At 38.3% G+C, this 21,698-nt stretch overlaps 2 protein-coding genes across 2 annotated transcripts in view; one reads left to right on the plus strand and one right to left on the minus strand.

The window, feature by feature from the left end:
* Positions 1 to 14,368, minus strand: part of ccdc146 (coiled-coil domain containing 146) — a 43,820-nt gene extending 29,452 nt beyond the window's left edge. Inside the window, exons 1-2 of the mRNA XM_067489635.1 lie at positions 12,647 to 14,368; positions 11,364 to 11,560 (exon numbers count right to left, since the gene is read on the minus strand). Of these exons, the coding sequence (XP_067345736.1) occupies positions 11,364 to 11,560; position 12,647 (198 nt within the window). The 5' untranslated portion in view covers positions 12,648 to 14,368. The remainder of the gene's footprint in view (positions 1 to 11,363; positions 11,561 to 12,646) is intronic.
* On the plus strand, positions 896 to 10,726 carry fgl2a (fibrinogen-like 2a). Its single transcript, XM_067489637.1, has 5 exons — positions 896 to 1,722; positions 2,518 to 2,722; positions 7,228 to 7,447; positions 8,807 to 8,977; positions 9,066 to 10,726. Exons 1-5 carry the CDS (start codon positions 1,132 to 1,134, stop codon positions 9,379 to 9,381), a joined length of 1,503 nt encoding a protein of 500 aa, XP_067345738.1. The 5' UTR covers positions 896 to 1,131; the 3' UTR covers positions 9,382 to 10,726.
* Positions 14,369 to 21,698: the final 7,330 nt, after the last annotated feature.

The raw sequence follows: 21,698 nt of genomic DNA on the forward strand, positions 1-21,698 counted from the left end.
CAGCTTAAAGACAAAAAAGATTATTTCTATGGCCCAGGTTTGAAAGTTTTAGCATGATTTTTTTCAATTTTTTTTCAGAAAAACAAGGTAAATGGCAACTGGTCTGCACTTATATAGCGCTTTTCTACCTATTGGCAATCAATACACTGCTTCTTATTCACCCATTCACACTAACAATGACACACACACTCATACACCGGTGGGGGAGCTGCTATGCAGCTGGCCAACACTTACCGGGAGCAACTAAGTTGGGGTTCAGTGTCTTGCTCAAGGACACTTCGACATGTGACTAGAGGAGCCAGAGATTGAACCAACAACTCTGACATTGGTGGACAACCGCTCTACCTTTTCTGCGCCACAGTCGCCTACAGAAGTATTTGCACTAACTGGAAAACACTCTCTACTGTTGGTGCTGGCATACCATGGATTTTACAGTAATTGTGCCCACCTGGAGCGTTAATGGTGGAGGTGACTCAGTGTTTTCAGTAAGGAATTTGAACTGTTTTAAGTGAGTACATTTTGCAGAAATGCAAAATCTAAACTCAAAATGCCAAAAAAGTGGATAATTCCTGAGTAATTTTGCACAATGAAATTAACTAACTTGAGTGGGAGGCAGGATGGCACAATGCACTGACTGCAGGCAAAGGACTTAATGCTTCTTTCTTCACCTACTTGCTCTCCTCTGTCTCCCTCCGTTTCTCCCATTTTTTATTTTCACAATCTGTCTGCATCTATGTGTTTTTTTTACAATGCTGCTGATATGGTGTATTGCATTACGCAATAGTGCCGCCCCTCCCGTTCCCCTCTAACTCAGTGCCCTCCCTTTTCTCCCTCTCTCTCCTATCTCCCTCTCTCTCTGCCTCTCTCCCTCCTTTACCCGCCCTGATATTAATGACAAAGCTATCTGAGGCAGCGGCAGTTCCCTGCACTCTCCTCTTCCTGCAGGCAGCGTTCATACACACTTGAACCAACAGGATACTGAACACACATCTACATACTTACAGAGAATCTGCCGCTACTCACACACACATACAATACTACACACACACAAAGTTTATATCAGAAGCGGATGCAGACAGGCTTTAAATTCACAGCTGCTTATTTGTCAATTTACAAATCTTACCCAGAAAAATGAGGACAAGTGTGCGTTGTGTTTGTGCCTTTCTCCTGGTTACAGCTATCTTGGTGCTGCGCACGAGCTGGGCAGCGGAGTTTACTGACAATTCACACCACAGACGGGACACTAGTGGAATCTATACACTGGGATCCGAGTCTGGTACTCCAACCTCCTGTCCCATGAAACTTAGACCCTCGGGCCAGTGTGGGAGCTCTGGGGCAGAGGACGGGGAGGACTGCCCCTACCAGCTCACCTTGCCACCCCTCACCATCCAGCTGCCCAAGCAGTTTAGACTGCTGGAAAAGACAATAAAGGAACTGCAGAGCTTGAAGGAGGTGGTGAACAAGCTGAAAGGCAGGTGCGTGGAGTGCCGTGGGGCACGGGGGAATGGCGCTTTTGGACATCAGCAAGCTGACCAAGTACAGAGGGATGCTGGAGAAGAAATGAGACAGGATGGGACAGGACAGGAGGTGCAAGCTGGAACCAGCCAAGAGGAGAGAGGAGATGGGATGATGCCTGGAGCTCTTGGGGATGGTACTGGACTGGGACAAGGTGCTATTTTTGGGAAAATTACATCGAATCCAAGTTCTATGCAGGAGATGCAGGTAGGGGTACACTTTATTCTCACTTAAGGGTCAATTTTAAACTCTTTAAATGGACAAAAACAGTATTTTATTTCAGGTTGTTTTTAAAAATACATTGGTTACTGGAAAGCAATGCAAAACCTCTAAATATATGTTGAGAAAATGTTTAAAAAATTTGTCATCATCAATAAAAGTTGTCCCTAATCAAAATTAGGGGAGTAAGCAGTACTTTGTCAGCTTAATGTGAAACAAAGACCACAAAATTGGCCATTTTATTAACTATGTAATCTGTATCAGTAAGCACTAAGTCAACATTGAAATAGTGGCACTGCACCAATTTGCTCCTTCATCAAAATTCATTAAATTACTAGTAGCGCAGCTATATTTTTTCCTTATCAACACATTAGAGACACTGATAAACCAAACTAAGGTGGCATTTTATTAAACATCCTAGAAAGGTCACCTAAATTTGTCCAGTGAAAATGTACCCAGCTGGAATGTAGACTGACCAGATGTTAAAAGACCTGTAAAGTCCTACCTGGCACCAATCCACCAGGGAAAATTCCTGGTACTGTCAACTGGGTGGGGAATCAGCATTAGACATCAGCCAATTGGCGGTAAATTTTGCTCTGTCTGCTAAGCTTGTTGACTCTCAGTCACTTTGGCAGACAGCCAACCATCACACAGGCTTGTTCCTATTCTAAAATTTAAATTGCCCAATAAAACAATGAAGGAAGGTGGTGACTTCAGTAATCCACCTGTTTTGTATGCAGTGCACAGAAGTAATTTCCTTCCCACCACTCTGGCCATTCCCAGGTGAAGATGAATAAGATGTCAGCCAGCTTGCGCAACGCCCGGACCCAGATCTCGGCTCTGCAGGGTCGTCTGGAGGGGCTCAACCTGATCAACATGGACAACGTGCAGGCTATGGTGGACAGACGGGTAGAGAACCTCACTGGAGTTGTCAACAAGCTCAGCTCCACATGCACCACCCCTTGTGAAACAAAGCCCGCTCCTCTGTGTAAGCCTGCTTTTACTAAAATTATTTGAGCAGCATTTTTACAGTAGGCAGATATTTTGAAGTCAGGTCCTTTCCCCTGCTTTTTTGTTCTTCTCCAGCTTACCATCAAAACTCTGTCTATCTTCTTAGCTGTTTACTACAGTATACATGTATTCTCTTTCAACTGAAACCCCCTTCGTCTATGTTTTCTGTTGCGTTACAATGTATTCTGTTCTATCTTTGCCATTTCAAAAGATGTTCCTATTTTTTGAAAACTCACTGAAAAGTCCCTCTCTCTTTTCCAGTGTGTTCTTTTATATTCCCAAACATTCACCACAGATGTTGTTATGTAATGAAACTCCAGCACACACCAACCATGTCGAGCAGTTTGGGTTATTAAGAGGTGAATTGTCTCTGGCATACGATCTGTCCAATCAAGCCTAAGTGGACATGGCGACTTGTAAACAATACAAACAACTGGTCTCTGGGTGGTAACCTTCACACAATGAGCCTTCTCCTTCTGGGAAATGGGAAATGAAATCTTCTAGGCGGACAAGGCCCTGTTGCAACATACTTTCACCATTGCCAGAATGAAAAACATTACATATTTGAGGAAGACTTTGAATATTTTTTGATCACTTTTGTAGATATGACTCCAGTTAGATTACTATCCCAACAGATTACTACGCCAACAAAAGCGCCTCATGTCCATCCTAAAGCACAGCCTCAGTATACTCACAAAAGCCATAACTAAAATTCCTGCAGCAAAATAGCTTTAGGTTGAGATCATGCTGTGCATGAGTGAAGCAAGATGACAACTAGGGTCAAAGGGAGAAAATTCTAATAACCTATTATGTAACCAAGTGAAGTACCCTGGCATTAAACTACTCTCCATATGCAGAAATTCAAAAAAGGGGAGAAAGAGACAAGAGACAGATACTTGGCGCTCACGGTACTAGAGTACATAGTGTGAATATTAAAAAAGGCTTAAAGGGGAGTGGAATCTCATGGAGACTGGGCAAAACATATCAGTAGGAATTGCAAACTAGCTAAGCATAACACACATTCTACTTGATGTAAAAGCTTATTTGGATGATGGTGCCATTGAAATGCAGGCCACTTTGCAGACTGAGACTGAATAATATTCAAATACTGCATGAGTGAATGTGACATTACATTAGAGCTTTTATGCAGAAAACAGATGTGAGCTTATTTCTAAGTAGATTAGTGGGGACAGTGGAGTGAATGTAGAGAATTCTGCCATTTCCTTCAAATTTCTGTCCTAAATTTAGCTTTCTTTAAACTGTCCTTCAATCCTGTCATCTTTTCCCTCACATATTTACTCTAAGTGCATCTGTACTTTCTCCTCTTCTGTTGCATGCCCTTTCATTTGTCTTTTCTTGCCCTATCTTACCCTGTGTCCCTCCTTTAATCCTATTTCACAGTGACTTCCTTCTGCCTCTCCCCCTACTGCTCTTGTTCTTGAGGTCATGCTCTTGAGTGCTCGTTCCTGCATAAAACAGCTAGCTCTCATTATCTCTTGCCAACACCACTAGAAGTAATGTAGGCGGATTTCCCAACATCAGTCATGGATGGCATACAGGGTCAGTAGCACTTGTCTTTGCGCATCAATCTGTCATGTTAAGATTAAGAACCAGCAAATTATTCCGCTGTAAGTAAGGAAATCATGCTTGATGGTGTCTGAAGTGAATCCAAAAGAAGGAGACAAGAAACACCTGTTACCATAAAAAAGGCAAACAAATTCAATAAATTGACCTTTAGTTTATTCCTGTTTTGTGAAGCTAAGCTCGAATTACTGTTTTATTCAAGTGATCTTCTTAATCAAAAAAGAAATTAAAAAACCAAAAAAGAAATTTTTTTTCCCTTGTATACCTATTGTAATTCAGTCCCATCTTAGTAAACATGTGAATTTCTCTTCATCCTAAAAGTTACTGCCAGCTCCTCAGTTAATAAGCTCCTCTACTTGCTATTACAACAACATAGTGGAAAAAGGCCTTGAGTGAAAAAATGTTTTCCGGATGTTTATCAGAATGTCAAAAGTGCTTAGTGAAGCAATTTATGGCTAAATAATTCTCTTGAGTTAGTTCAAGAACAAACTATCCAGCTGCCGGGTTGTAGCTAAATCATTAAGCAACTTTTAAATAGGGAATTACACTAAAAATTGGATTTGTTTGTCATCCAAAGCAAGACAAGTAATAAGCCCTAAGGTGACGAAGTCATCTGAAGATCATATCAAGATAACTTTTTTGAGACATCATTTAGCAGATGTCATGAGGCAGATGTGTTTTAATATCTACATCAGAGCTGTGATGATGGATGGCTAATTGGCAAGCAAATGTTAACTACTCACAAATCTGCAAGCATTTAAAAACCAGGCACCGCTCATCAAGTCACGCTATACAGTAGCTCAAACAACATTTTACACAGTAGGGTTAGAAAAGGAATTTAAGCACATACAAAAATTCCCAAGGACAGTTTGACACGTAGCCAGGAGGGACCGGGTACCGAACCACCGACCGTGAATGACTGCCTTACCAACTGAGCTACAGCTGCAGCAATATTACATTAGTCAAGTTGGTGTTATCCTTACAGCTAAATAGGGCTATAAGCATTTATTTCACCCTCTTTACCAATTGTCATCCTTGCTGCAAGCGCTTATTGTACTCTATCTTCACTTTCAGTTTCACTTCTGCAAGACTTATTGTGGGCTTGAGGTGAATAGACAGCAATTCATGTTGCCGTTAATCTACATTAACCCAATTACAAACAAAGAGAATACATTTTTATTCCAGTACATTGTCAGGAACTGCTGATCTATGATTTTGTGACACAACTTCCTATAGGAAGGGTGTTGTTTTTGGATAAGTTTCTGTCAGACAAAACTGACAATAGCATTTCATGTAAGCTGGTTTTGCGGAAACACATTAAAGGAGTACCAAAGTACCAGATGTCACAAAACACGTTTGATAACAGTTGTCTTCCTTTTACGCCAATCATTATCTGTCTCAAGTCAAAGAGGGAACGCAATATTGAAGCAGTCAAGAAGTATTCTATAAAAGCATGTCAGTCAATCTGACATGCAAATGATTAGCTTTTCAGAGAGTAGACTCTGAAATTATGAAATTCAGTAAGCAAAAAGGCTGGCAAAGCAATCTGCTAACCAATAAGCCACTAATTTGACTTTGTCACCTTAACAGACAGCCAGCCAATAACCTGACAGTCATTTGGGCATCAGTAAGTGGCTGATATTAGAGTTATTTAGGTCAGGCACTGTGCCAGAATGAGATGAGATGGTTTTTGTGTGTCAAGAGACTCTGGCAGCCAGGTCAGATAGATGAGGACAAATGGGGACAGGGAGATGCATAGTGGTGAAACTGCATGCAGACATTTAAAATGAAAGAGACATTAAAATAATTTACAGGTCAATACTCAATACCATATTTGTTTATCTTTACTTCTTTACTTCTCTGTTATTAAGTGGCAAGTCAGACATTACAGAGCTTTCCCAAAAATCCAGATCCCTGTTACAATTACAGTTTTATTGAATGCCAGAGCTTTAAACTGACAAGGAGGACAGAAGATATAAGGCCAACCAGTCTAGTTCAGTCTTGATGTCACCTCCGTATACATGAGGAAATGTGACATCTGGCCCTCTGTACTCAGTGTGGACTCTTTAATATCTACCAAACCACAAAACAGATTTAACATTATGCCAAAACTTTATCACCAATAGAAGGTGTTGAACAAACTCAGGAGGAGTTCACATGCTGCCTGCCCACTGTCAGGATGATTTACCCCTCAGGTGCAGGCAGGGGTATGCCTTGCCTATCCAGTTTCACATTTTCCCACATTTTGACAAGTCTGTTCCTTTGATTTCCCAAATGCTTAGTGATAGAGGCTTTTGGATGTTGGTTTTGGGTTTTGTTAGTGGCCTGCATCACAACACAGAGGACAGGATCAAGAGGTAATGAAATAAGTAGATAGGTACAGTATGAAAGAAATGGGGAAAGGAGATCTCAGAACACAGCAAGTAAAGAGACCTGTGGCATAGAACAGGAAAGTCTTTTATCCTTTAACAGTGGCCTTGGTACTCGAACTTACTTCGTTCCATGTTAGAACCATTTGATTCTCAAACTGATTTTCAAATTAGGGACACTAAGATATGAAGGGAAAGACTGGTACATACCGAAATGATTTCTGATAGACAGTATTCAGTAATACACTCAAGTCAAGTATGCTTTGTTGTTGGAACAATCTCATAACAAATGACTACTAAGCTACTACTAAACACCATATGAGAAAATTAATGTAGGAATGAGAACTTCCACGATGGTTAAAACTGTATTTCCTGCTCACTTACAGTATCTCATTTTTATTCTCAAGGGCTGTTTCCATTAGTCTGTTGGTTGGACAGAAAAAAAAAAAAAAAAAAAAAAAAGAGTAAAGAGATTATCAAATATCATCTGCAACATTCCCTAAAACTCTTTCTCCCCATCTTCCACCAGCTATCTTAGCCCCTCGGGACTGTTCAGAATACAGTCTACTGAAGGTGAGGAAAAATGGCGTGTATCGTGTGACCCCTGATGCCCGCAATGGGACATTTGAAGTTTATTGCGACATGGAGTCGTTTGGAGGTGGTTGGACTGTGATACAGCAACGACTTAATGGCTCTGTGAGCTTCAATCACACCTGGAATGAGTATAAGAAGGGCTTCGGGAACCTCAGGTATTGAACTTCACTGATAAAAAGTGTTTAGTTATGTCTGGCGTGGGGGAAAAATATCTACTGTACTAAATCTAAAAGCTACAATAGTCAAGTGAAACTTATTAATAGATGCCCAAAATTAAGCAAGAAATTCCCTCTTAAAGTGAATACAAAATGTTATATTATGTTATGTTACTTTTACTGACAGTGGTAAAATGTATACATTTAATCTGTATGACAGGCAAGGAACTCACATATTACGTAGAACAGGCTAAAATTCAACTATGGTCACAAATCATAGACTTTGTTCGATGGTGGCATTTATACTGCTAACCCAAAGAAAAGAGCAGGTGATATTATGGTGCACAAAAGGGTCTGCAGAAAACAAATTACACATAAACAGGAGTCCATGTAAAAAAAAAAAAAAAAAGCTTCTATTTATAAATTCATTATACACACGTTTATCTAATAAAAATGTTACTATTGAAACACCCTGTGATATATAAGGGAAGAAACAATTACCACTTACTCTCCTACATCCTAGAGACTGTCCTTATACCTTATCCTAACTGGAACCTACCATCTGCTGAGGTAACCACAGGGGTGTTCTGGAGTAATATGGATCTTTTATTGTAAGATATAAATCATCAATTCAAAATTCATCTGTGAATGCTGACAATCATTTATCAAAGGGGTGCATGCACATCCATGAGTGCACCAACACCTTAACAATAGTTATTAGCTAGAGCAACTTTATCATTCGACCCACACTTTGAGTGGGCACAGTCAATCACGGTTTAGAGGGCCTAATGATGCACACCTGTTCTCACAGTCACCAATTGTTTGCCACCTGCTTTGATCATCATTGATTGATTATTGCATTTAAAACAGAATAAACACACATTCTACCGGTGAGATTAAACTTTAACAAACCATAATCTTGTGACTGAAAATGTTCTGAAACAGATCTTATTGAAAAGGAAGTGGAACACCCGGTGTTGCACTTTCATTCTTGTCACAATGTGTTTAAACACTTCACCTCTGCTACTGCTGGGATCAAATATCAGCTCATTTTCTGTATGCTCGTCTTTGCTCCTGTAGGAATGCATCTTACAGGGAAAATACCAATGGTAATCTCTTGATAATCATGCCTACAGATCTAGCATTACCTCCCACTGATGAAAAATGCCTCTTCTTGTGCTTTTACTGTCACAATACCCTTCCCTTGCATCTCTTCTTTCTTCCCCTTGCCTGTGGCAATCATAAATTCAGTCTGAGTAAACATATAAGCTTTTTAATCAAGTGTACAACTATGTGAGCTTGTTTATCCCCCAATTCCTCATCGCTTTTATCATCTCTTTCCCTTCTGCTCTTCTACAGTGGTGAGTTCTGGTTGGGCAACGACCATATCCACTTACTTACGAAAGCCAAAGACATGATTCTGCGCATCGAGTTGGAGGACTTTGAGGGTGTCCGGGAATATGCAAAGTTTGACCAGTTTTATGTGGCAAACGAGTTCCTACACTACCGGCTATCTGTCAGTGGATACAGGTACAACATTAGATGTGCATGTATACACGTCTGATCAAATATTCATAAAAGAGAACTACATCATTGATATATTGTTTTGTCATTGTAGTGGTACGGCTGGGAACGCTATAAGTTTCAACAAGCACTTCAACCATGACCAGAAATTTTTCTCCACACCTGACCGCGACAATGACATGTACCCTTCTGGAAATTGTGCCGCCTACTACAGCTCTGGCTGGTGGTTTGATGCCTGCATGTCCGCAAACCTCAATGGGAAATACTATCACAAGAGGTACAAGGGAGTGAGGAATGGTATCTTCTGGGGAACATGGCACAACATGTCGACAGAGTACTACCCTACTAACTACAGGCAGGCTTTCAAAACTGTCAAGATGATGATACGGCCCAAGAACTATGCTCCTTAAGAATATAAGTAAAGTATAATATAGTCTGATGGCCAGATAGATGATAGAACACAATGACAGAATCTCATACACATAGTCATACATTGGCACACATTTACACATGCATACGTGTACATTGATTAAAGGTTTGTATGCAGTAAAAACCAAAATAATAAAAAAAAAAAAAATAACTTTGTTAATACTATTTTCCACTGTAGTGAGTATAGCCATCAAAAGGCTGGAATAAAATGTGGACAATAAAAGAAAATGGACTATGAATGATGATGGAATAATAAAAAAATAAATAAAATTAAAAAAAAAAAACACACACACATGCAGCGTAAAGGCCACCCTCCTACAGGGGCAATAATATTATACGGAGGGCTACCATGAGAGATTGTTCACAGTTTCTCTGACATTTCACTACTTTCTGTTCTCCTGCCTCCTGCTATAAACCGAACTGAGACACAGCAAAGCACAGAGTTGTAGTAAAAACTAATGAGCTATAATTTTCTTCACTCTAAATGGTTTCATAATTAACAGCAGCCATTCAAGTGAGGTATATGAGAGCTGATGATACAGTTTTGAGTCGGTCTGAAACTCATTGTAAAAGACTTGGTCAGAGTCAAACATAAAAAAAAAAAAAAACTACAGTGATAGAGTCACACAGTACTCCTTAGGCAGCAGTGCACAAGAAATACCTTCCCTGTCTTTTATTAAATTACATTAGGACACTTTGACACGCTAATGTATCACGGTCTTATACAAGAGAAAACATCCTAGTATAAATATGCAGCCTAAGTTACATTTCTATTGGGACATGCCCAAGTATCTGCAATATTTATGATTTAGTAAATTCCACTTGACAGCCACTATGAAACAGGACACTGCTGCAACAAAAATATATATAAATAAATCTTTCCTAGCTCTGGGTGCATTGAACCACTGCATGTCTGTTGATGCCATATGCCAGATTTCATGTGTAAAAAAGCCACCCTGACTCTTTACTTGTACAATACTGCTGCCTAATGTTACAAAACTGTATAGCATATCTTAGTTCATTTTTAAACACTGTGAATGAGCAAGATGGGGAAAACAATGTTTCGCTTTGAGGATGTGTACAGTATTTATTTTAATTTGTGAGGTATGATAGCTTTTATATTATACATAGGTCATACAGTGCAAGGTCTAATACAATTTGGGCAGTGATAAAGACTATGCATTATTGTGAGCATTCACGGTAAATTTGTGTGTACTTGGAGCTTTGTGTGTGTACAATATTGATCTTTTCTATCATTCATACTCAACTGTCATGCCAAACGATATGCACTTTTTATATCAAAAAATGAATAAAGTAATAACTACATGGCTGCGTAGTGTTTGTACATTTTAAAACATACTGATGCCTGCTCATCCTTAAAAGCATCTCCTTCGATGCAATCGATTACAATCAATGTATACAAAAGTGTATACATGTTTAGCATGGGTGCAAATAGTGGAACCACAGAGGTGTATGCAGGATATTGAATGCTAGAGAGATTGAGGGATGAGATGCTGCATGTCCATAATAAAAGGGATAATGAGGTACTGACTCAATAAAGTGACACAATAAAGGAATGAGTTTAAAGAAGATAAATGATCCAAGTGTTTACGTGTGACTTGTCTGTTTACTGTATGTGATGATCAAGTTAATAAAACGTATTGTGCTCTTTCACATGGTAATTCCTAGTTCAATGCTTACCATCATTTCGGCTAACAAATTAAAAGCATTTAATAAAGTACATGATGTAAGGCACATAAATTTACAAAACAGATTTTAATTTTAAAAAACATATTTAGATTTGAAAGAAAATGGTTAGGACTTCTTTACTTAAATATACTAACCTTTGTTTGTCCTGTAAACAGACACATTTGTTCCTAGTGATCTTTTTAAAACATTCCTTTTGTTTTATGGTAGGGTTTAAATAATTAGTCATTTCCAGCAGGTGTGTCGTGAGTGTTACCTCATCTAGGCAAAGGAAAGCAGGACTCGTAGTAATATCTCTGAAGGCAGGGGGCTGCTCTTCTGGGAGGGAAACATCAGGTGCAAGGGCCACGAGAGGGGTGTATTGCCCAATTCCATTCTCCCCATCCGCTTTTTCCTCCATCTCTTCTTCTCTGCTCGGGGGCCTGCTATGCTGCTGATCCTCTGATAAGCTCACTTATGCACAGTACAGACAGATATAATCACACGACTAAAAAAAGCAAGTGGAGAAAGAGCAACACAATGATGAACTTAAGGTGGAATTGTACTAAACAAATTTCAGCCAAAGCAATAGGCTGATGCGGGATGGATTATGCCAATGTCATTTGGAAGAACAGTCAGACTAATTTGATGCCAGCTGGTGTCACACAACTGTCTAAAGCATATTAACACAATCAATTCTTCCCCTTTATGTTGCAGGATACACTCCAAACTGGAAATACCAGCAAGCAAACGCTGATATTTACTGTTAAATTTCAGGAACTGTAGATTTTTTTCTATAGAATAAACGTCAGTATGATGATACAGCAAAGTACAAACAGAGCAGAATTACTGAGGCATGTGCAAATTTAAATTTTGTATTTAAGTAGTATTTAATGTAGGTACTGGGGAAGTATTTGGCTGATAGTAATCAAAAGCATAGACCCATGTGGGTTTTGAGGAAGTTTCTGAACATCTTAACATTTAAAAAATAAAAATAAATAAGTAACAGAAAATGTATTGTTGACATTGTTGGGTTTCATAATTACAAACCTTATTTTTATCATTTACATCGTCTTTGCCATAATTATCACTTTTGGGAGTTTCTTGAACAAGCCTTGGAGAATTTAAAATTTTTAACGGATTTAAAAGCAACAATACCGTTTAAAAGGCACAATTGTCTTGCATGTTTACTCGAGTAACGTTTACCTACTTGTGTGGGAATCTCCCATGTCTGCTTATCGACAACGCATTTCAAACATAACACTTTACAATCTTTATAACACTTTTATACCAGCTACGGTAGTCACTTAGCTAACTAGCGGTCCCTGTAGGGGGGTCTGAGCTGTCTATGAAACGCTGCAATCAATAACGTTAGAAAAACGGTTAAAATGTGTAACGTTAGCTCACCTTAATGCTAAAAAGCATATGCTGTACGCTAGCTACTCAATGCCCACATGTTGCTATCAGGTTAATGAGCTTAGCTAGGAAACTCGTCACACCAGTTATTTGTCAGTTTTTCTGCTAATCACAGAAACAAATAAACAAAGAAAAAAGCCTTACTGTTAAATATATCTTGGCTTTTACGCGTCTTTTAGACTCCGTCCACTTGTCCTTTAAAAACTACAACTACGCGTTTAGGATAGTTCAATTTTACAGCAAATTAGCGTAACCAAATCACAGACTCCTTCAAAGCTCGAGAACGGTGTTGTGGTTACCATAGCTACGACGCTATACGTCTTTCTAAAAAGTTTCCCTTATAATTTGGGTTGCTTATATGTTAGTGTATTTATCTTTTACGCGAATCTCATGCTTCAACGGGTATTTAAAAGTTACGTTTTAAACAAGTGCAGGCATTCAATCCTAAATCTTATTTGATTTGAATGTTTTATTCATTTATTTTTTTACTTGCAGAGGCAGAGGTAGTCCAGCAGATGGCAGAAAATAGCAAGTTAAGACCCAGAGTCTACATGTGTCATGCATTGGCCACACAGAGCAGCATTAAAGAACAGTTAAATGAATGACGGAGCAAAGAGAACATTGCAATGAAATTAGATTCCATTGACCTGAATTCAAGGTTATCCAAGTGGCAATGGTGCATTGCTGCAGTTCTCCACTAGGTATGTGCAGGCATCCCGATTTGGTCAAATCATAGCCTATATAGGCCATGCAAAACAAAGAGTTTAGCTTGTTCTCTCAACATTAATCTGTAAAGTTAGACACAGACATGATGCAAGTCTTAAAAAATGCTGTGTGCCACCATGGTCAGCTTTGAGTCTCTGGCAGTGATGAATTAGGGCAGACAATGTTTCACTCCTAAATGTGTTCCTGATTTACTTTATATTAACTGGCTGTCGCACAAATTACTGTCTACACCAAAGAGTGTTTTATGTGTTATGTATATTCTGCCTACAGATGTTCACAAAACCATTAGATTTAACGCCATGCTGTAAAGAGGAGTGTATGTGCAACAAGAAGACATGAATGTAAAATCATAAACAAAAGCTCTGATAGCACATACATCGAAGACAGTATAGAAACAAAATTGAACATTGTTTTCTAATGCACACTTGGACCATTGTGTTTTGAACTGTGATATTAAAATAAAAGCTTTGTCTGCTACTCAGTTTTATGCCACTTTAACCACATCTGACTAAATGATCGTACACTCCCTTGAAATTGGACTGTTTTGGCAGAGGAGTTATACTAAATTTGTGCACAAAGTTAGCAGCTGAAATGATTTCCAAGTGACTGCTGTTGTGTTTCTTTTATTTTATATTTAGAAAAAGATGACTGCACTAGCTTTCATCCATCAAATTACATTTGAGATTTGAGATTTCATGGTGTTGGTTTTTCCAGTGTTGGTGAGTGTGAATGAAAACAATCCTTTCCATAATTCTTAAAAGAACAACTCTTTAAACTGGCTCTATAATTCAACATGTTAATTGTCCAGTGCCAATTTTACCACCCTTTCAATGTTCTTGCAAAATCCTTTTTTGTTTTTTTTGGTGAAAACATAGTCCTTCATTTAACCCTGGTATTACCATTTTTGGCTAAATGAAACAGAATCCTAGTTTTTTTTAGCTTGGACAGCAACTTTCAAAAGAATGTTAGAAGAGCAACCTAAAAGGTTTGGGGTAAAATTTTGTTTTAGGTTAGTGTTTGTTGTTTGTTTGCTGAGTCAGTCAAGGACATAATGCAACAAAATGAACTGTGCCATATAACCTGTACTTGCTGCTTTATCCTTAGCTGAGAAAAACCTGATGACTCTACGTGATATACATAAGATACGGTTCCACCTTGTCTTCCCATTAAACTCAACTTTTTTTGTGTGTGTGATTACTGTGAATTTAATACTCTATAACAGCTGGAGAGGATGCATGTTGAATCAGTCTCCAGGGCGGACGAGCACAACTGAAAACTGAACCTACAGTACATGGTGAAACAATGAGTATAAGTGAGAACATAAAAATAGATGTCAACATGTGAAATGTCGATATGCACTAAGAAATTTGGACTGACAGCTAGGGAGAACGTGTGTTTTATTGCAACATTAAATCGCTACAAGCACATACAGTAGATATTAGAACTAAGTTTTTTATTCCCCTGTGTTCTTGTGTACCGTGTGAACTGCATTAAACCAGACTGCGTACTGCAGCAAACACAACGTGAAGGTCACGGCGCGTCTACATGTCGTGCATGTGTTTTTCATAAACTAGTCCATGCACAAACCAGGACGACAGGAAAACATTACTGAAGAATCAGAGTGCAGTGTCCTGATCTGGTGTTTTTTTTTTTGTTTTGTTTTTTGGTACGTTGTAATCACAACAAATGCAACTTGGGGAATGGGAATTTTACAATTCCTGCCACATCCAGGTTCTTTTCTTTCATGTGCAGACGAGCGTTGTGAGACCGTTTTAACAGATCTTATTAACACACGTACACTTAAACACACAAACACACACTGTGCACTGTTACGTTTTCATACATATAATCTGCTGTTGCATGTCTTCTTGTCAAAGACATTGCCCCTTTAGACAAAGAGTCTGAAGACAGTTTATAAACAGAAGTTTAGGGTCTCTTAAAACCTTGAAACAATCATTTATGGAGACTTGGACTGAATCATTTTTGCACTTCCTAAAATCATGTGTGTCTTTCAGAAGTTTAATTTGTATTAAATGAAAAGCCACCAGATATGATTACTGTCTCATCAGAGGGATAGAAACAGAAAACTTGGTGGACTACCTACAGTCACTGAGAAACTGAGAACTGCTTTTGGCAAACTATGAGTCTGATGTCATTTCTCAGAGCCTCTATGGGATTTCTGTAGAGAATCCTCAGTGTGTCAAGGGCCAGACCAGAGGAAAGTCTTTTACTGTAATGAAAACCAAAAGACCCCCCCAGCCTGGATTGCTCTGACTTACAAGATCCTCGCAGAAAAACCAAAAAAAAAAAAAAAAAAAAACAAACAAAACAAAGGGAACTTATGGACTGTCTACAAGCTTAAACCCAATTAGTGGTGTAGAACCTATACTAACAAATGTATGTATAAATAAAAGGAAAACATGATAAGTATTTATTTGGTCATTTTGATTAATTATTTAATTGTGTTATTTATATTACATTGCTTTATTTGGGGGCCAAAAAAATCAAGTTGATGCCACTTACTGCGCTCATTAAGTAGATTTTTTAGGTTGAAAGCAACGCTGGGCCTTTATACCTTCTCTCCTTCAGAAAGTATAGAGAAAATGGTTCAATCTATTATCTATTTATTTATCAATCAATTTATCCTAAAGTGAAGACCAGATGATTTAAAAAGGCCTCTCTCTCTTTTTTTTTACCTTTAATGTGGTTTTCCTTGTCATGCTGCCATGTTGCAGAGTTGCAGCCTGTTCCACACAAGGTCTTGTTCACTTATAAGGGATGTGGTGCAGCTCAAAACAACTAACTAATCATTTGTGGCCAGGCTGTGCACCCGGCTGAAGTCCAGTAAAATGGAGCTAATTATCAACCACTGCATGGAAAGCATAACCTGAGAGGAAGTCAACAATTACTTCCACCTTTTCAGAAACAGTTAGGTTTTATTATGCACTCTAAGGTTCCGTACACTTTTTACAGCTGTAGACTGTTCTTATGATCTTAAGTGTATGTTTTTTATATCAGCAGTTCTGTGCTTTGGACGTCGTCGTGTCTACAAAATATACGTTTCTGCTACCTAACAAATTTCCTTCTTAGTGCTAATTATGTTTATTAAACAAGGACTGTATATCAGTTCACATAAATGTTAATTCTTTAATTCTGGAAAAAGTCAATGGAAAACATTATTGAAAGCCATTAAATAATTTGGGTGAAAATGCAATCACAGTTCCGTGCTAAAGAAAAGGCTAAATTAACATTCGTTAATGCTTTTCACCCTAAATGCCCGCTCTAATCATGGTTTACGGGAACATACTGAATGGCTATTGATGATTTTGGATTGTAACCATACAGTAAAACAACGTAGTCTCATAACTTTTAAAGACAGTGGATTACCTCCCCCAAAACCAACAGAGGAATTCTTATTGTAGATTATATGAATTCATAAGTCCCTGCTTGTACCTTCAAAAGATTAATAACAGGCGTCTGAACAAGTTAAGTGGTCACAGCCTGGTATGTGAGCCTTCATGACCTCTGAGGTGGAATTCACCCAAGGACACTTCCCAGGACATATGCTGAGGGATTAGCGGAAAAGTATCACCACCTTTCTTTTTCCACTGAAGAGAGAAGATCTGTTTTAATGCTTTGTTCAGAGTAGTTGAACAGTTTCATGGTCAAGGATTTGAGGTTAAAACAGAATACTACAAAAAGGTTACATGGGTCACAGTAACTTGTAAAAGTGAGCTCTGAATGGGTCAGGTTGTCCTCCTGCTTCAAGTTACATAAACATCCTTTGGTTGGGTTTAGACTCAATAAATGTGTGTACCTCTGTGACATCTGTTTCATTGTCTTTTCATTAATTCTGAGAAGCTTTGTGATTCAAATTAGTGCCCTGCCAGAGTGGTTGGGTAAAGGGGCCACAAAACCAAAGTTTTATAGTATATGAAAAAAAAAAAAAAGAGTATTCAAAAAAACAATGGTTTAAGACCATATTACTGTCTGTCAATGGCCATATCTATCTCTGTTGGACACAGTTTGAGAAAGTAAAATCTGAAAATTAGTCCTCATAGTCCTTTTTTATGTTTTGTCATCAAAATAGACAGGTAAATGGAACAAAATAGAGATTTTTCTTGTTCCAGCCATGAAAAAAAAACTCTTTTAGCAGTTTGGAACTATAGTGTAGGCCAGCAGTTTCATATACATTGTATACATATACATTGTTGTGTAAGCAGTAGTTTAAAAAACAATCTGAATAATAATTGTATCTATGGTTCCCCATGTCTGAGAAGATTTAATCACCATAAGCATATCAAGCAGACCAAAAGAAACCAACAAAGAAGAGCCCTATGATGCATGTCTGTCTAGTGTAATTAGATTTTATGGGGCATTGCATTGCAGATCTTCACATTCTGTTGAGAAGGATGGAAACAATTAAGTTCATCTGTTCACCAGAGGACAGCCTCTCATTTATATACATACATACATACATACTCACTTTGTGAATATGTGCCATCGTGTTTGTGTGTGGGGGTGGGTGGGGGGGAACCTCCTCGAAGGCCGCTTGGCTTCCTTTCCTTTCATCCCAGCCACAGACAGCCACATCCACAACACTATGGAAAATCTAAGACACAAATTCCCTCTTTCTCTGTCCTGCTTGTTTGATCTTGTTCCTTGTCCTTCTTGTAATTAGTTTTCTGAATCTAATATTTATTTCTTTATATGTTGCATTTAATATATAGTGTATATGCGGTAGATACTGTATCTTTCATCTTTTCTGTGTTGTTAAGCAACATTTCTCATTGAGAACACACACACACGCACACACACACACACACACACACACACACACACCACATCTGCTAAACATTAGCACTCATCACCACTAATAAATGGTAAAAACAAAATCTCTGGGGGAAAAGCAGACATATTTCTGGAACGGCAACATGATGTCTCCTATTGAGAAACTGTGTTGTCTGATGTTCCCTTTTGGAAAACTCCTGTTCAGTATTGTAGATGTATTCTGCACAGTGGTAACAAAATAATACACTAATACCTCCTATTAACTAACTCATGTGGCTTCTCAGTAGAGTGACATTAATAAGGCCACAGAGTTTTATTGGACAAAGAATGTTCAGAAATAGTTTATAAAAATTAAAACCTGCACAATTTTGGCCAGTTGAGAGCAGAGGTACAAGCTGTAAACAACCTTTAATATCATTACATAATGAGATTGACATTAAAGGTCTATAAATGTAGGGCAACATTGCCAATAATTTGGAGTTGTATTTTTTAGTCACCTTCCAAATATAAGTACAAAACTTTTCTTCCCCGTTTACTAATTTTTTGTTCTACATCAACTCCAGTTTCCATCTCTTTAGCTGCAAAATGCTTTATCACGTTCACCAATTAGCTCCTCAGGTTTGTCAGTCTGAAAACAGCTGTAAGAAAAGCAGGAAAAGGGAGGAGGCTGGTTTAAAAAACAAAAAACAAAAAAACAAAATCAAGAGTAAGAGTGACATTTTTCACACGCTGAAATTAAGTCATATTTCAAATTCTAAAAAATAAAACTTGAATTGTAGATCAATTATACTTATTGGCTAAGAAGCATGTGGTGAATACCAAGTTATGTTACATGTTATTGAAGATTGCATTATACTCTATAACTATAATAATATATAACTATCACTATTACTGTTTCTTCCATTTGATTATTAAAAAGTGCATAAATACTTTTTCATAGAAGCACAGTTAACAAACTTCATTAAAAATCATTATGCTCAAACTGTTTACTTTTCTGATTAAGTGTTGTTCTTTTAGGCCTTAAGCCTATCTTTGAAACTTCTACTTTCCTTTGTTTTATTTTCTATTTTTCTAAATGTACAAACCTCAAAGACAGCCTATAATTTTCCATGGTTGGTTGTACCATCTTGAAGGAGTTTGTTTTTATTGCATGATACACTATATCCCAAACTTATTTTTACGTGTTCTTTCCCTCTGTATATGGTCAGAAACAGGCTGGAACAGTTCCTCAGGGAGTAGCCTACACTCTAAAAACCGAAATTACAGAGTCTACTTTAATGAAGGTTGAGAGGGAGGGAATATTCAACTACAATCATGCAAATAACTTGCAATTAAGCTCCTTTAAACATTTTAAAATCATGAAGACATCCTCTGAGTTGCTTGAAAACTTCATCTATTTAAAAAGAAATAAAAAGACATTTGTTTTATTTTTACATACAGTATGTCTGCTCAGAGACCACTTTGTTGTTACAAGTTGCAACTCCATCTCTATCTGCTGGGTCTCCATAAAACAATTACAGTGTATAACTAGTAAAAGACCCCCACAGTGACCCAGTCACACATCCTGAAATCCCCCATACCAACCGTTTAGTGGGTAAATAAGAGGGCAGGGACAGTTTTTGCCACTGGACCATATGGAATGATGACGAGTAAGTCTACAAAAGACATCTAGAATATATACATACAGCATATAGATGTTATGTAATGTAAACAAGAGCAACATGTTTAATAAAACCTAATGTCACATTTATTTTGTGAGTAAGTCAAGTAGGTTAACACTTGAGCTCAGTAAAGATGAGACTGGGTGAGCTGAGCTCCTGCTAAAGATATGCAGCCCCAGGCTGGTCATCTATTGGTGACCTTTGACCCCCCATTCGGCTTTGTGGAATGTTGGCCAGTGTTTGAGCATGGCTGTGCTTATTATGTCTATATTTAAGTCTCGCAATTATAAAAGGGAATTAAACAACACTGCTTTAGTTATGTAGTAATCAGTTTACTCTGCTAAATGTTCTTCTTTGTGATGAGAAATCTAGGGGCCTTAACATTACTTTGTTAATTAATTTACTGTGTGCATGTGTATGTGTTTATGCTCACAAACTCAAAAAGTGACAAGAATTAAATACCTGACTCAAACTCAATCAAAAAACGTATCATGAGATCATCTTCTGTATACTTTATACTAGAGCGGATCACTATAATTGTTCCATTGCATAGTCACATTCCAATTGTTCCACACTTTTTCTGCCAGAAATGAGTTTGTATACTTAGGTGTGTGCGAGCAGGCGTGGTTTCAAAACTACGCACAAACTCAACTGCTGTATGTCTGTTAAAAGGGTTTAAAGAGAGGATTTAGGGAGACATCTAATGTAGTTCATTATCGGTGGTTCTGACCTACTCTGACTTGCATAACTGGCCTCTATAATTCTTTTTCGATATTGGCACAGTGTTTCAGAGCAAAGACGACGCTTGGTTAAGCTCTCCAGTGACATCTGTGTGAGGAAAACAGGTGTGCTGGATGCAGTTTTTCTTTCTGCATTCCCTCACAGGAGATACAACTGGAGAGGAAAAGTGACAGAGGGGATAAGAAAAAGATGATAGGAGAGGATGACAAGATAAGGGTGGATAAATATGGAGAATAAGAAAATAAAAGCAAGAGAAGAAGCAGAAGTAGAGAGATGGTAGGATTTTCCCTATGGCTGTCTGCTAAGTACTTGTGTTCTTTTCTCAAATTAATTAAGGTGGAATCCTTTAGTCATAATAATTATTTGCCCTATATGTAAACTCTCCCTCATGTCATTTTCACGACACTGCATTTTACTAATGCACCACTTTAAACGGCATGACAGCAGTTTAAAATAGGCATTATTGCGGGATCCACTACCCCAATGTTTGCAATGGAGCTCATGATTAAGGCATCTAGGTGGACTGTAGAATGGGAGACTCTTCAATCAGGGCAGTGTTCACAACCCATATGAGTGTCATAACATTTCATTACCTCAGCACTGTGTAGCAAAAAGGACAAGTACTGTAGAAGTAGGTCAGAAGCACAGTAGGTTGTGTGTTTTGTGCAAAGTTTGAGCTGGCAGCAGAGGCAGAGGGACAAGGCCAGGAAAGTGAAGGTTCTACTAATGCTGGTTGGCTGTAGGGGTTATGTTGGCGAATATGTGCCGATCTGATGACCCTGTAGACTTGCACTCTCACGCTCACACAGAAGTGTTACGGCTGTACTACAGTTGCTCTAATCAGAAGGGTTACTCATTAATAGGACAGGGGAAACAGTAGAAAGCTGCTTAGCATGATGTTTTTGCAATTCATGGGACCATTACATCCAGTGTAGCTAAGATAATGCTGACAGCTATTTCAGTCAGCAGATTAACTGTAACAGTGTCTATGAAATCACTGCACATGCTCTCCATCACATGAAGGAATGCTGATTTGTTCATTTTTATTTTGTGTATTGCTAGCTGTGGATGCCATCCACATAAGCTACCCACTGTGGCAAATTGTCTTCGCCAACAAGCTATGAAAATCCATCTTTTCATTTGCATGTGCTGCAACAGGTGCAACTGGCCTGAGCTAGAGGACATACAAGTTAATGTCATCCACAGATCGCACAATCTGCCTGAGTAACAGGAGGATCTACAGTAGCAGAGAGGAGGTGAAATCTGAAGAGCCTCTG

This window comes from Channa argus, chromosome 21, assembly GCF_033026475.1.
Source record: "Channa argus isolate prfri chromosome 21, Channa argus male v1.0, whole genome shotgun sequence".
In the NCBI taxonomy this organism is placed as follows: domain Eukaryota; kingdom Metazoa; phylum Chordata; class Actinopteri; order Anabantiformes; family Channidae; genus Channa; species Channa argus.